The sequence below is a fragment of the Triturus cristatus genome, chromosome 2_2 (genome assembly GCF_964204655.1).
Source record: "Triturus cristatus chromosome 2_2, aTriCri1.1, whole genome shotgun sequence".
Lineage (NCBI taxonomy): Eukaryota > Metazoa > Chordata > Amphibia > Caudata > Salamandridae > Triturus > Triturus cristatus.
Genome location: NC_140582.1, coordinates 264,086,297 through 264,100,827, shown reverse-complemented (window position 1 = coordinate 264,100,827; position 14,531 = coordinate 264,086,297). Strand labels below are relative to the sequence as shown.

At 42.4% G+C, this 14,531-nt stretch overlaps 1 protein-coding gene across 2 annotated transcripts in view; it reads right to left on the bottom strand.

Annotated features, from left to right (window-relative positions):
- LOC146862126 (prostaglandin reductase 1-like) overlaps positions 1–14,531 on the bottom strand; it is a 291,511-nt gene that overhangs the window by 135,941 nt on the left and 141,039 nt on the right. For both annotated transcript variants that reach the window (XM_085641315.1, XM_085641316.1), the window contains one exon: positions 11,898–11,957. In XM_085641315.1, coding sequence (XP_085497441.1) covers positions 11,898–11,957 — 60 coding nt within the window. The remainder of the gene's footprint in view (positions 1–11,897; positions 11,958–14,531) is intronic.

Sequence of the window (14,531 nt, the reverse complement as noted above, 5' to 3'; positions counted from 1 at the left end):
AGAGGGGCCCGTACTGTGTACAGTGACAGTGCCTATTCTCCATGAGCGGACCCGCCGTTGCGGGCTGCTCCAACATTTTGCATAATTATTTACTGGGCCAGAGGGGCCCGTGTTCTTTCCCCATGTTGTGCCCCACGGAGTGAGTGAGCGATGGCTCTTTGTAATAGAGGGCTCAGAGGGGCCCATGCCTTTATTGTTTAGGGGGCCATTGTTGGTTAAAGGACCAGAGGGGCCCGTGACCCTTTTTCAGTACCCCAGTGTTGGGCTGATCCTCACAGCGGCGCCGCAGTCGCGTGCCGCTGCAGCGCTTGGGGGCATGATTATTTCAGGAGCCAGTGCGCTCCATGGAGGCATGTTTATTCACAGAGCACCTTGTGGCTCCAACGTTGGGCATATTTGATTCAAGGGCACATTGATAGCCCAGGCCTGCAATTGATCTTCACAGCTGCCCAGCAAGTAGTGGGCAGCTGCACCGTTTAGCCTGCAATTCTTAGGGGACATGTTGAAGTTAGGAGTGAAACGCACTCCTTCGCCCCCATCCCTTTCACAGCTGCGCAGCACTTAGTGCCAGCTGCTACGTTTAGGCCTGCGCAAAGTGTGCACCTTTGACTTTCGCTGCTTTGGCAGCGTGCCCTGACATTCTGGACACAGGGCATTTGAGCCCCCTTATTGAGAAGGCCAGTTGGCCAGGGGGACTGGGAGGTTTGTAGGGCACCAGGCCCTAATGTGATTTATGCTTACTATGGTCTTTTGAGGAGACTATGCCCTAATGTGGTGTGGTGCTAGGAAATGTAATGTATGTAGTATGATTACGCCCCCTGTGTTATACCTCTAAACTGTGGTTTATGATTATGAGGTTGTTCTGCATATTATGGTTTATGCTAGTGAGATTATGTTTCACTGTGTGATTTACGCCCCTTATGTGAGTTAGGTTAGGGTCTAAGGTGTTTAGACTTGTGAGATAATTGCATAATGGGTTTATGCTGGTGAGGTTGGCATGTAATTCTCGCCTGATATGATACTTTACATGATATGATTTATGTTACAGGATGATGCTGAGTATAGTGTGCCAGTAATTACTGGTTGTGTTCTACGTTGATTTTATGTCTACATTTATTAACTTTACGAAGTGATGATTCTGACAGTGGCCAACGTGGCCCTGTCATGTCTATATAATCCCCTGTAAATATTGCCCAGTGCCAGTTGGCACAGTGTATATTGTGTGATTACCATCTAATGTGTTTTATGATAATACAAAGGCTGTTTTTGATATAACCTTGTGTGGAGTTCCTTTTGTGGTGTGCCTAGTATGTTGTTGCTGTGTGTGTTGTGCAAATGCTTTACACATCGCCACCGGGATAAGCCTGACTGCGCGTGCCAAGCTACCAAGGGGGTGGGCAGGGGTTATCTTTGGCGTGTAACTCCCTTGCCCTGACTAGAGTGGTGGTCTCTGCCTGGCTTTGGCGCAAGCCTTAGCCAACCAGAGATCCCATTTCTAACAATTAATCATTTACTTTTTTTAACTGGCGCAGAAAGCCTCATACGGAAAGCAGTTGTCCTGTCATTTCTTTTCTATTTCTTTACTTTTTCATATATATATATATTTTTTTACTTTTTCCTCTGCCGTGCTTTATTTTCTTAGCTTAGCACGGAGTGTCTCCTTAGTGGTGTTTGCCTGGTTCTTCCATATTGGGCCAACCCCCCACCCTCCCTTACTCCGTCCCCGCCTCTACATCACACACGGCGCTGCCTCTCCTCCAGTTGTAGGCAGTGCTTCTGCAGCTGAGCAAGACCAGCCTTCCCACTTTCACTCTCGCAGCCCAGCTATGGACAACGGAGGCGGGGGGAGGAAGGATCCATGAACTTCCCTGGCTTAGGTAAGGAAAGCAGTCCCCAATACAGTGGCGGCTGGTGACATTTGAAAGTGGTAGGGCGTAAAATTATTGCCGTAGTGCATTATGGCGAGAGAGCCTGAACTTAAGGGGGGTTTGGGGGATTCTCCCCCCACCCCAGAACATTTTGAAATAAATAGTGGACAAATGGTGCATTTTCAAGCAAACTTGAGGAAGCAGGAAGGTTAATAAAGCAATATGATTGAAATGTTAATCATTTAAGAAATTGCCAATTTTTATGAATCATAGAGGACAATCTTTGCGTATTTTACCAGCAAAGTGTTATAAAAAATGTGCGCCAGACACGAATCAGACAGAATAGAGGATGCAAGAACAGCCCAGAACCGGGATTTTGACTTTTGCTGCGCTCCACTCACCCCTTGCTCAATGAGGGAGACACCATTTGTCAAAGAAAGTCACATTTGCACCCTTCCCACTGGTTACCTGGAAGGCTTCAGATACATACCACTCTGGTCAACAGCCTCAGGTAATTAATACTCACTTCCCACTACCGAAAGACCACTCACAGCTGCCAGTAGGGCGAGACATACACGAGCTATAACAGCAGACTTACTCCTGAAAACCCTATCTATGTCCAGTATTGTAAACCCATCACAGCCAATATTAAAAAATACAGACAGGTCCATTTTAATATTATTATTACTCTAGCAGACAACATTTGGTCTATGAGAGGGGGTGGGGGGTATCACAAATTCAAAACACCAGACTGACCCTGTTCAATAATCTACATTATTCTACCGACATATTCATTATATCTCACGTGTGCGTGCCATCAAGTGATGTTTCATGTCATTTCACTGCCACGTGAATGCGATACCTAGACTGGGCAGCCTTACTTTCACAGATGCAGCATCTTGTGTGATGTATCCTCTGTACTGTCAGATCATGTCTACCCCTGGTCAAGTACCTGCCTGCTCTGTACTGTAAGAGTATGTCTACCAGTCCAGCACCTACCTCCTGGACAGTGAAGCACCTCTGGAATCTGAAGACTGACACAAACTGCTGCTTGTACATATCGGCAGGATTGCCAACTTAGATAAATGACCCCCTTTTTGGTGCTGAACAAGCAATTCGATCATCAAGCAAGGTACTATTTACTTGAGCGTGACTAAGCTTTGTGGAAGAATAAATACGCAGACATGGATTGCAAACAGGGCTGAATACCAGAACACGTGCGTGTATCGGTCTATGAATTTCTACATTCCATTAAGAACACTGGCCCGACTAACTACCATTAATGAGGGCATGAATATTGACCTGAGGGTGCACAATGAAGGATTAATGCCTTCTGTTCCTAGCAGGTGTGTTTCCACCTATAAATCAAAACTCGGATGAGTGATACGAAATATTTCTGTCAAATGAGCCCCAGCACTAATGCAACTGAGCAGCAATAGAAGATGGCACGTGGCTAGCTTCAGAATACAGCAGTTTCAGTTTTAGGGGTGCAGGCATAATGAAGAGGTCTGTGCGGAGACATGACAGCTTTCAAAACGGCGGGGCCACATACAATTGACACACCTATATTTACTATACAGGGACATATCGATAGATGTTTCACTTAGTAATTCACAAAGCCTTAAATCAATAAAATCAGACCCCTGAGAACAGTGTATTTGAATATGTTTTCTTGAATGCCATTTATGTTTAGCATAACAGTGAGATTATTCGCTGTGGTTGCAGATTGGTTGGCTAGTGTGAAGCATAGTTCATTCGGAAACAGTGTGCTATCTTGATAGTTCAGTGGGACTAGGTAGCCAGAATATCGGACCTCTGAATGGGTGAGATCCAGGCAGTTTAAAGCAGCGGTTTCAAATGTTGAGGTAAGAGTTGGTTGCTGAGTAGAAGTGTCCAGCTGTTACTGTAGCTGAGTGAAAAGTGATTTCCACTCATGAGGTGCGCAATTGTCACTAAAATAACTGAATATACAAGTTGGCAGGTATGTAGTTACATTACACAGGGATACATTCAAAGTGTATATGAGGCAGGAGAGGGTAAGTGATTTGCCCAGAATCACAGGATGTGGAACAGACGCTGAAACCTGAACCTTGTTTACACGCTCTAAAGTTGGCAGCTCAGCGCCTTACACCAAAATTACATTGCAAACAGAAGGAGGGAACAAAACCCTCTCCCTCAGTAACTTCCCAGGCTCCAGACCTACCTCCCCGAAAACTCACCTGCAGCAGATCACACAGCGCGCTCACTCTACACAGCAGGGGTGAAAATAACTCGCCTGAGTCTGGCATCCAGTGCTTATGTGGCTGCTTTCCCCTCCCCCCACCGCCATTACCCGTAATGTCAGAAGTACCTTATCCAGTGGTGGTGTCAACCGGGGGCAGCCCCAGAACACCCTCCACTCACCCCCACCAACCGGATGGTCATAAATTGGAAAACGGAGTGATAAGGGGCAGAGAGGGGGCTGAGCCTACAAAAAAAGCTTCCCTTTATGAAAAAACACAATTCAGGAACAAACGTTAAGATGTCATTATAGATGCAATGTATACATTATTAAGGCAGATCTTTTAACATGCCGCCCCAGACTCTCTCACATGCACTTATTGACAGGAGTGAGGTGAGCCCTGTTCATCATTTCTAAAAGAGAAAACGGGGATATGTTTGGCTGCTGTGGGGGGAGGGGTGGGGGGAGGGGGGAACAAGAGAAGCTGAAAAACGGACACAAAACGCTTTACATTTGCGGCAATACTCGAAGGGGGGCTGTGCGTTGGCACCAATACTCACGGGCAGGGGGGGGTTTGCGGCGGGGGGGTTGGGTTTAAAATTAAAAGTAAAATAAAAACAAAACTTCTTACCTGACCGGGTCGTACCGCGCCGCCGCCTCTGCTTTTGGGCCAGGGTCCCTCCCGCATTCTCAACAGGAACAGGCATGATGCAGCTCCCTCCCTCCTGTAGGCCAATCACAACGCTGCAATGGCAGCATTGTGATTGGTGAGGAGTCTCGGGCGGCGCCCAGCCGGGCACCAGTAGGGACGCCATTTTTGCAGCCTACATAGAGAAAATGTACAGTGAGCATGACTGCTTTGGTCGGCCCCAGGGCCGACCAAGCAGTCCGGGCACACAGAATGGTGGAAGCCACTCCTCTCTGACCCGCCCACCTGCCCGCCCACAACCAGGCATAACTCCCGACCGCCCCCAACCGGGCTGCTACCAATGCCATCTGCTTTCTCGCAACGCGAGAAGCAGAAAGTAAAATGGTATTTTAAATACCATTTTATTTTCTGCTTCTCGCACTGCGAGAAAGCAGTGAGGCGGCGCTCCGACGCACAAATGGAGCGGCCGCCACTGCCCCAATATAACAATTCGTAAAGGGGGGGAATGGTGTGTGTTTGGGTAAATATCGCTTATGTTTTCAGCTGATCCTCGTTAATTGCTTGCAAACTAACAAGGATCGGCTCAAAACATAAGCGCTTTCATCTTGTGTTTTCATCCGCCCCTCTCCCCTCCCCTTCTACCCCTCTCTCCTGATTTACTTTATTTTGTAATTATCACTCCTCTCACTATAAAGCGATAGCGGAAAATATGTTTCGTCTTTGGCAAACAGAAGTGCAACATAGCAAAAGATTGTTTATTTTCCGAGTCTACGACCTAAGCATTTAAAACGCAAGTATGAGCTTCCTCTGTGAGTTGCATGCATCCTCACGTTTGGTAAAAAATGCAAAGTCCGCTAAGTGTGCACAATAATCACGTCCTGGTGGAGAGCCAAAGATATATTCAGATAAGAACACAATTGGTCTGCCCATGTGGTAAAATCAACACCGAAATCTGTGGTCCTGAAAATATATCCTGCCCTAAGAAGACCCCAGGTCACCAGAAAATATATATCTGGGGTCTTTTTCTATCCTGCACACTGCAGTAGAACGCATGCCACTATCCCTTGCTTGCACCAGCGATCGGGACGGCTCGTAAAGTCATTCAGGCCTACAATGCGAACCCTCAACATAATTACTAGAAATAACATGACGCCATTGACAAATGCCGCCCTGTTTACTGCAAAGAAAGCGAGTATTTTAAACACCAGTGAATAATTCCACGCACGTTACAACTACTTTCAAATACTGGCATGCAAAGGTTGAAACCCCTTTCTAATAATCTCTCTGCAGTAGGCAACAAGCAACCACCACTCTTGCGCCATTGTGCCCCTCTGTAAAGTGCATTGCAGACAGTACCACACTCAGAAAGGAGCCCTTTGTCTGTTTCTTTGGAGATAAAATCTATACACATTTAGGATAAGGATGACAAACCAATATGGAATTGCCACAAACGTGTCTCGTCTATGTCTCTTAGTGTGGCCTAACGTACACAAATATTAGCAGTATTTCAAGTTATAGAGACATTTATAACTACCTAATGTCAGCATATTCTCAGACCCAAGAAGATGATACTGCAAGCTAACCTTATTATGAGTCAAGAGCGACGGAAATACAAACCAAAGCACCGAAACAATGGAAGACAAGGTGGTGGGATTGAAAGAATGTATATTTACAAGAAGTGTAAGTGCTGAGCCTCCTTCACGTACTTACAGATTTTTTAAAAAAGCATTTGAAAAAAAATCTTGAGTGTGAAAAAAATCTAGAAACGTCCAACTCTGGTAGAAAGGCCAAAAAAAACAGTCCTGGTTTGGCACCATAACCAACCGCTTTATGTAACAAAGTCTAAAAGCCACTCAGGGCTTCACTACGAATGTCTACAAATACTGAAACATGTACAATATTATTAACAAAAATCCACATGTTGAAATGTCTTCAAACCTCATGGGCATGTAGAGAAATCTGATAATCCCTGCACAATGTAGAGATGGCTAGAAATCCTTGTGTCAAGCGAGTGGTATTCAAGTTTTTGATGTAAACCCATAAAAGTACACAAACCAACTGACTGAAACAATGGTTGAAAAGCAATTTGGCCTATTTATTTCAGGCATACAGGATTTTACTGAAACTATACAATAACCATCACATTTTTTATATTAGAACTTAATATTTGTTCACACTGTGGTGAAGGCTACTGTGTGTTTAGGGCCAGGCACAAGCTCCTTGTTCCCATTATGCAAAGAATGGAGTTAGCATAGAAAATTATCTAATCACACTATATCAGAACCCTGCAGTACAGATGTATAAACTCTATTTTTTGCTCATAATTCATCGCTCTCGAACAAGACAGGACACTTTTGCCAGTATCAACCTCTGCTGGAAGGATCTTGCAAGAGAGTACTAAATTCCGCTAATTCCTCCACCTGTTTATTTTTCCCTTTTCGTTCATACCATTTTTTCTTTCCCTTTCCCTCTCTCTCAATCCTGTCTCCTTCCCATTTCTTTATTGTTTTGACCTCCTGTCTTACCTTTTCTCTTGTCTCTACACATCACTATCTTTACCCGTCGTTCTTTTCCCTAGCCGCCTTTCTCTCGTTCTCTTATAACCCTCTCCCCTCCCGGTTTTTGCCTTACACCTTAAGCTCGCTCCCGTTTCTCTTCTTCCAATCAGTACCATTCTACAAGCATTTACAATGCAATACTTCTCGCATTTCTTAAAGTTAGAGCTGTTAACGTTAAAAATAACATTGTTTTTTACTTTTGCTTATTTATACCAATAGCAATTGCACTATGCAAATATATTTACAACACTGCAAATAATAAACAAAAGTAAAAAACATTGTAATTTTCAAAGTCAACAGCTCTAACTTTAACAAAGGCGAGACCTATTGCATTGCAAATGCTTGTTTCGCTGCTACTATTTCTCTGTGTCTGCCCAAAATGGCATTCTCAGGCCAGAAGTGCCGGCACAATCACGTAAGTGCGATATCACAGCACGGCTTAGTAGCTTGCAGCGCAGAAAATCTAGCTCACTGAAAATGATGCTTTGCTGCGTCAATGATGTTTCTCAAATATTGGAGAAATGCTGTGATGTGTGTGTGGAATCCAAAGAGGTGAAAGCAACATCCTGCCAAAGCGGTCTGGAACGGTTGGCAAAATGAAACCAGCTGCCATCGTTGACCAATGAAAACCAAAACATCGAGCGTGACGGGAAGCCAACCATTGGTAAGTAATTGGTGGGCTCTAAGCTCGGTAGTACAATAGATCTTTCAGCAATAACGCATGAGCTGTCTTTGGTGAGACCTAAAAAGGCCAGATCCCCTGGAGCAGGTCTACAGCATCTAGTAATGGAGAGACTTATTGGTGGTGCCAATAATAATAATAATAATAATAATGGTTTCTACCATGCCACTGTCAAGACGTCTGGCAGCGCTTCACTGAAGGGCAGAAAAGGCTTTTGAGTTAGTGGGTCTGGTTGCAAGATTTCCATAAGTTTGCTTTGGTTTCCACACCTGGCAACGGTAGTCCCCACACCTCTGTGGCTCTATGGACCACCACCACTAAAGAGGCTTTTTTCAGTGGGTGCCGTAATGGGTAATCCAGTTCCATCTCTTGTGAGGTGCCAAGGCTACTAGTGTTCTGAAGATTTAAATATAGACCAGAAATAGAATAGTGAGAGTTATCATGTTGTCAGGCTCTTCCTTATCATCAACCTTGCAATCCGGAACATATCAAGGCCTGTATCACATCTGAATCTGTTGCAAAAGACCTCAAGCTCATGGAAATGCTGGTGTGGAGGCAAAGGCTCAGCTGGAGATCCTTCCCACAATGAAAGTGGTATCTTAGTGATCACATAATGAGACACTGACCATGGTCTAGCCAAACACATCTCCGTCTTCATTACAGACGTTGTCACATTTTGAACCAGCACCTCTGCAGTCGTGGTAGCACCAGGTAGACTGAAATCAAAGGAGTAGAGCACAACTGGGTTGAAGGGATCGGATCAGAGGTCTAATAGGGATCAGACAGTGCCAGGGCAGGTTCCACCAGTGGGGAGCTGGGGCCTTGGAATGTCAACTGCACAATCTTTCCCTGGAGCGGTAGCAATGGGAAGAAGACGTCAGTGCTTGCATCAAGACTCCTCTTTTAACCTAATTTTGGCCTTACCTTAGAATGGTGATCGGGACCAGGAATGGGAACAGGTGGAACTAAGATATGGAGAAAGAATGGCCTTGATTCTTACAATCTGCAACATACAGCTTTGCCTCAGGCATCATGCTGGCCTCCAAATACATCAGGGAGCTTTTATCACATGCTTTCAAATTAATCTTGAATCTGAGAAAACAAAGGGAGACATTGTGCAGGTCTGTAACACATATTTGCTTTCTGCAGGTACTGAATGGCTGGAAGCCTGTGGTCTTTGCAGAAGACATGTTTTGGAGGTGGGGAAAGCACTGACAAAAATGTGGGAGTGGAGCTCCAGATTCGTATCACAGGGTGTGGAAATAAAAGGAACAGATGGCAGCACACATGGGTGGCGCCTACATATGGCTTTGCACTGTCAATTCAATAGGTGGGATGAGGATGATGTAGACTTATTTGACACCGTCTATCAGCTTAGAGGACCAATTGATGAAAACATTTCCAGATCCAATCTGGCACCAAGGATTTTCAAATGATGAGGAATTAGATGTGGCCATCACAAATATAACAGGTATAGTAATATCACTTAAGAAACCATATTCCCGACGAATTACATAATTGAAACCTTCGTAGTATTATACTGTTTCTAAATATCAATAACCCATAGTTGTGCCATGGAGTGCATGTAAGTGTTACTATCAATTTGCTCAAGATGTTACAACTTTAGGTCTGGCCATTCTTTCATAATTCCTACACATCAAACAGCAACATTCACTTCATGGTACATAGCCTCAGTACAGAATTGTTTGCACTCCACCCAAATACTTATTTGACTTACATTTCCAGACCACATTTGATGACACTTATGCACAACCTAGACTAGAGCATCAGCCCACTATATCTCCCTGAGGAACAGAGGGGAGAAAACAAAAAACTTCTTTTATAGCAAGATCATACACATGGCGTGAGATTGAATTTGGGGTCTGGAACACACCACATTCAAAGAAACAGGACTTTGATGGAGAGAGGAGGCTGATGACAAGCAATTGGACTAGACCTAAACAGAACATTCTGCAACTTTGTGCATTTTTGCCATAAATAAATGTTTACTCAGACGAAGGTAAAACATCATATAATTTGATTTCTCACCCTAGAAAACGTACCCCTTCGTAAACTGTGTTTATGCAGAATTTTTAAATATTGGTCGCATCAATGTGACAAATTCTGTGGCACAATTTCCTGTTATATTGAGGTGGTGAAAAAATCTAACTCAGTCTTATTTTTGACTGCCAGCCTGGTAAAGGAATAATCTTACTATTAGCAAGGAAGAATTTACACAATGAAAGAAAATGCAGTTTCTGGTTGTCAAATGTCTTACTCTAAATCAAGATCCCAGATTTGTTTAGTGCACTTTGATATCCTTGTGAAAAGTTCTGTGCTATGGCGATACGGAAAAGAACTATGTAGGTGAACCTGGGAAAGATCTAAAACTACTACACATAGAGAAATGAAACATTTCTGCAAACTGTTTAGCCTACTCTGAGTTTTAAGACTTAGGGCCTAGTTTCGAGTACGCCAGTCCTCAGGACCGCCTTATTTGTGGTGGTGGTCTGACCACTGCCACCCCTGCGGGGCCGCTCCCAGTATTTTGAGTGTGGCTGTCGGACCGCCACAGGACCGCCGCTCCGCTGGGATCAAGGATCCCACACTGGTGGGGCGCAGACAGGGAAAGTAATATGCTGACGGTGCTGATGCTGGCACCGCCAAGCATAATAATACTTGCCTCTCCATCGCCCTTTTCATGGCCAACAGCCTGCCATGAATAGGGTGGCAGAGATGCAGGTAAGAGGGTCCCTGAGAAGGCCCCTGGCTGAATGTGGACATAGGCGTGTGTGCACATATTGTGCCCCTCCCCCTACAATTGCGCCATCGTTCCTGCACAGTGTGGCATGCAGAACATGGTGCATGCATCAAGGCAGTGGTCTGTATGTTAGGCTCCTATGAGCCTAGCAAACTACCAATGTGAGACCTCTGCAGCACTGCCCGCCCTGGATTCAACTCCGAATCCGGTGGGTGATTGCACCACAGGCTTGGCAGTCCTCCTGTTGGGTGCAGCAGTGGCAGTCCTACAGGAGGACCGCCAAAGTATTAAAAAGGCCCTTACCATCACATTTAACCTTTTATAGGTTTTGAATGAACACTGAGGGCCCAATTCACAAAGGTAAACTTAGACTTAAGTGTAAGCTTACTACTTTTTTGGTATTCACAAAGGTAAGTTACTACAAGTAACTTTACTACTAGTGAACGTACTAGTAGTAAAGTTCCTACTAGTGAAATTGCTAGTAATAAAGTTATTAGTAGTAACTTAGGTTTGTGAATACCAAAGTAATAAACTTGGATTTAAGTCTAAGTTTACTGCTTAAGTCTAATTTTACTACTTTTTAATATTCACAAAGGTAAGTTACTACTAGTAACTGTACTACTACTAAAGTTACTACAAGTAAAGTTACTACTAGTAAAATTACTAGTAGTAAAGTGACTAGTAGTAACTTACCTTTGCGAATACCAAAAAGTAGTAAACGTAGACTTAAGTTTATGTTTATCTTTGAGAATCGGACCCCGAATGTTTGTGCTCTAGGAGATACTACAATACCTTTAGCATACAGCTCAATGTATTTACACATTTTAACACAATAGCAAAGGGAATTCCACAAATAATGTGACACAGAAAAAGGTCTGAGAGTAAACATGTCAGAACATTTTTAAATTGTATTCCATTCTGTGACAATTTGCATGGAATAATTATGCATTTAATTTCCATATCTATGATTTCTAGTGGCTACTTAGGTAGCTTGTTGTTCAGCCTAGGCACAATTTGCACACTGACTTCTTGAAAAATTACAGAAAATAGACTTTTTGGATGTATTGTTGGTGGACTAATGTGTCTCGCTGTTAAGGTTATTTGCCTACAATGGACAGTCTTGTACCTACTGTTACTGTTCAATAAATTAAGAATTACCTGGCAACTTGAGTGCCCATCATGATGTCCCCTTCCTTCAAGGCACGCCGACTGTAAGGCCTGGGAAGGAAATTCACGAATATTATCGCAAAATATACATATTCTTCAGCCTGCACACAGATATTCATGACTCCTGGGTTACACCTTAAGAACACACGTACAGTACCAGATTCATGTTAAAGCAGAAAGAGATAAAACAGTTCGAAAACTTGAATTGATTATACTCTATAATCACACTTAAAAGATTAACACAATTTTTAGGATCTAATTACATCCATTAAACACAATCATCACACACTGATTCGCAGTGGTCACATGCTCTCTTCTACAGGAAAGTTAAAGAGACATCCATGATTCCCTGCGGCCTTTAAAATCTTTGTTTTTGTTCGCTTACCAATAATTGATGTTGCTAGATTTTTCTAAAAAAAGATTCTAACTGTACAGTTTTCGCAGATGATTGCAGTGCAAAGTCACAATCTAATATTGTAAATCCTCCCATCAAAAATTATAAATCCAACATTTAGATTGTGAAACATTTGTGTAATATCTAAAACATATCCCATAGCATTTGAAATGTTCTCAAATTCATGTAAAACAAACTGGTTTAGACATTGGAACTCCAAGTGTAGGGCACTCCCAAACAATATCAACAATTGATTTACTACAATTCTGCCTGAATAAATGGAAGTTCCTTAGAGCATGTTTCATCATAAAACAAGCTTCTTCAACCTGCCACACTCTGGTTTGGCTGAAAATAAATTTCTGAAAATATTTGAGATTTGAGGGTTGTCATGTCCAACTACCTTTAAAAAGTAGAAGGACAATGTATCCCAATCAAAGCCTAGGGAGTTTCTAATGATTCAATAAACTATTTTACCAATGAATTAAATGGTCCTTTTTTGCTTTCTAGGTCTGTCCATGCCGTGTAGACATTAAAATTAACAGGTGAGCAAATTTCATAAACTTGGCATTTCACTGAGGACTTTCCTCAACCAGGTGTAACAAAAACAAGTAATTGAAGCCTCTACTGCTTATTCATCATAGAAAATACATTCACATTTCCAGTATATAATTTCAATACTGGCGCTTTTGCTTAACTTCAGATCACACTTCTCTGATCATCCTTCTAGACTACTGAATGACCTCCTTGTAAAGTTACGATTTTTCCCTGATTTTCGAGGTTACTGCCAGATTTTAAAGTCTTGTGCCCCACTGAACAGCGACCTCAAACATTTCCTTCATTTTGAAGACTTGTGGCTACCACCTCATTATTTGAGAAAGCCACCTTCACATTCCTCTCTGTAGTGATCCTTGCAAATCCTTGTTCATGTATGGGCTGAAATTAACAGCAGGCTGGTAAAGTTGGGTGGTAAAACTGTCAGTGGGTCTTCCGGGTTTCTAATATCTATCCAATGATCATCTTAAGAATCAATCATTGAGTGCAGAACACAGATGTTAATAGTTAGACTCCTGTAATAGCACATGAATTTTCATCAGGATCCTGTCACAATAAACAATAAAAAAAGCTTAATTTGCAACTCTGTAAAATGTAAATTTGATCATCAGAATATAAACCAAGATTAACCCACAAGGGAGTTGAGAATGTAGGACTTCAATTATCAATCAATCAATCAAAGATATGTTTATTAGATCACAATCTTTAAACAATACAAAACAGTTAGTATAATTTAAAATTAATTCACATCAATCTCATAAACAGTTTTTCCAATTAGATATTCAGACCAAGTTAAAACCAGATTAAACTCCTCTCAGCCTTTATACATGTCAGTTAATAAATAAGACTCACTTCTATATTGTTGGGTCTATTCCCTACGGAATTATAAAACCGGTTCTAGACAAGATATAAAAAATTTTCATTTTAAAATTCTAAAATATCAGTTCTAATTTAGTATAAAACTCTGTACTGCCTTTATGAACTTCCCCAAGGCGATTGCAATTTCTATTTTGGGCATTTTTATGTAATAACATCGATCGCTTGTGCCCGGTTTCTTATGCCATATTTTACAAATATTGGACGCAGCCAAAGTTTGCGTTGCTCTAGGATAGTTAAACAATCCAACAGAATATGCACTGAGTCTACTTTTGTTCCCAGATTACATTTACAGCACCCTTTGGGATCGAGCATTTTATTTTTAATTCCTTTATTTATTATCCATGGGTTAATCCCAATACGGAACCTTAGGATCTCCTGTCTATACCAGGGATTTGGTAAGATATCCAAATAAGGGAACCAATTTTCCTTTACCCAGGAGTTCATCATAAACTTTACTGATTTTTTCTTACTAAGGTATTCCTTATCTGCCCTTTTAGATGCTTCTTGACCATTATACTTTAGCTCTTTTTTTGTGCATTCTATCTTGAGTAACGCTCGGCATAGGACCACTTTTGTATTCTCTGCGGCCTGTACCACTTTCTTACTACACCTTTTTGCCCAACTTAAATTACTTTGTTGAATCTCGTTACGGCACCAATATGCAATTTCTTGTCGGTTATCATTCTCCAGGCGTTTCCAAAATCTAATTGCTGCTACTTGTACTTGTACTCCCCACGCCATTGTTCCTATTTCTAATCTTAGTGCTTGGATCATTGCTGATGGGGGCAGTGATAAAAGGT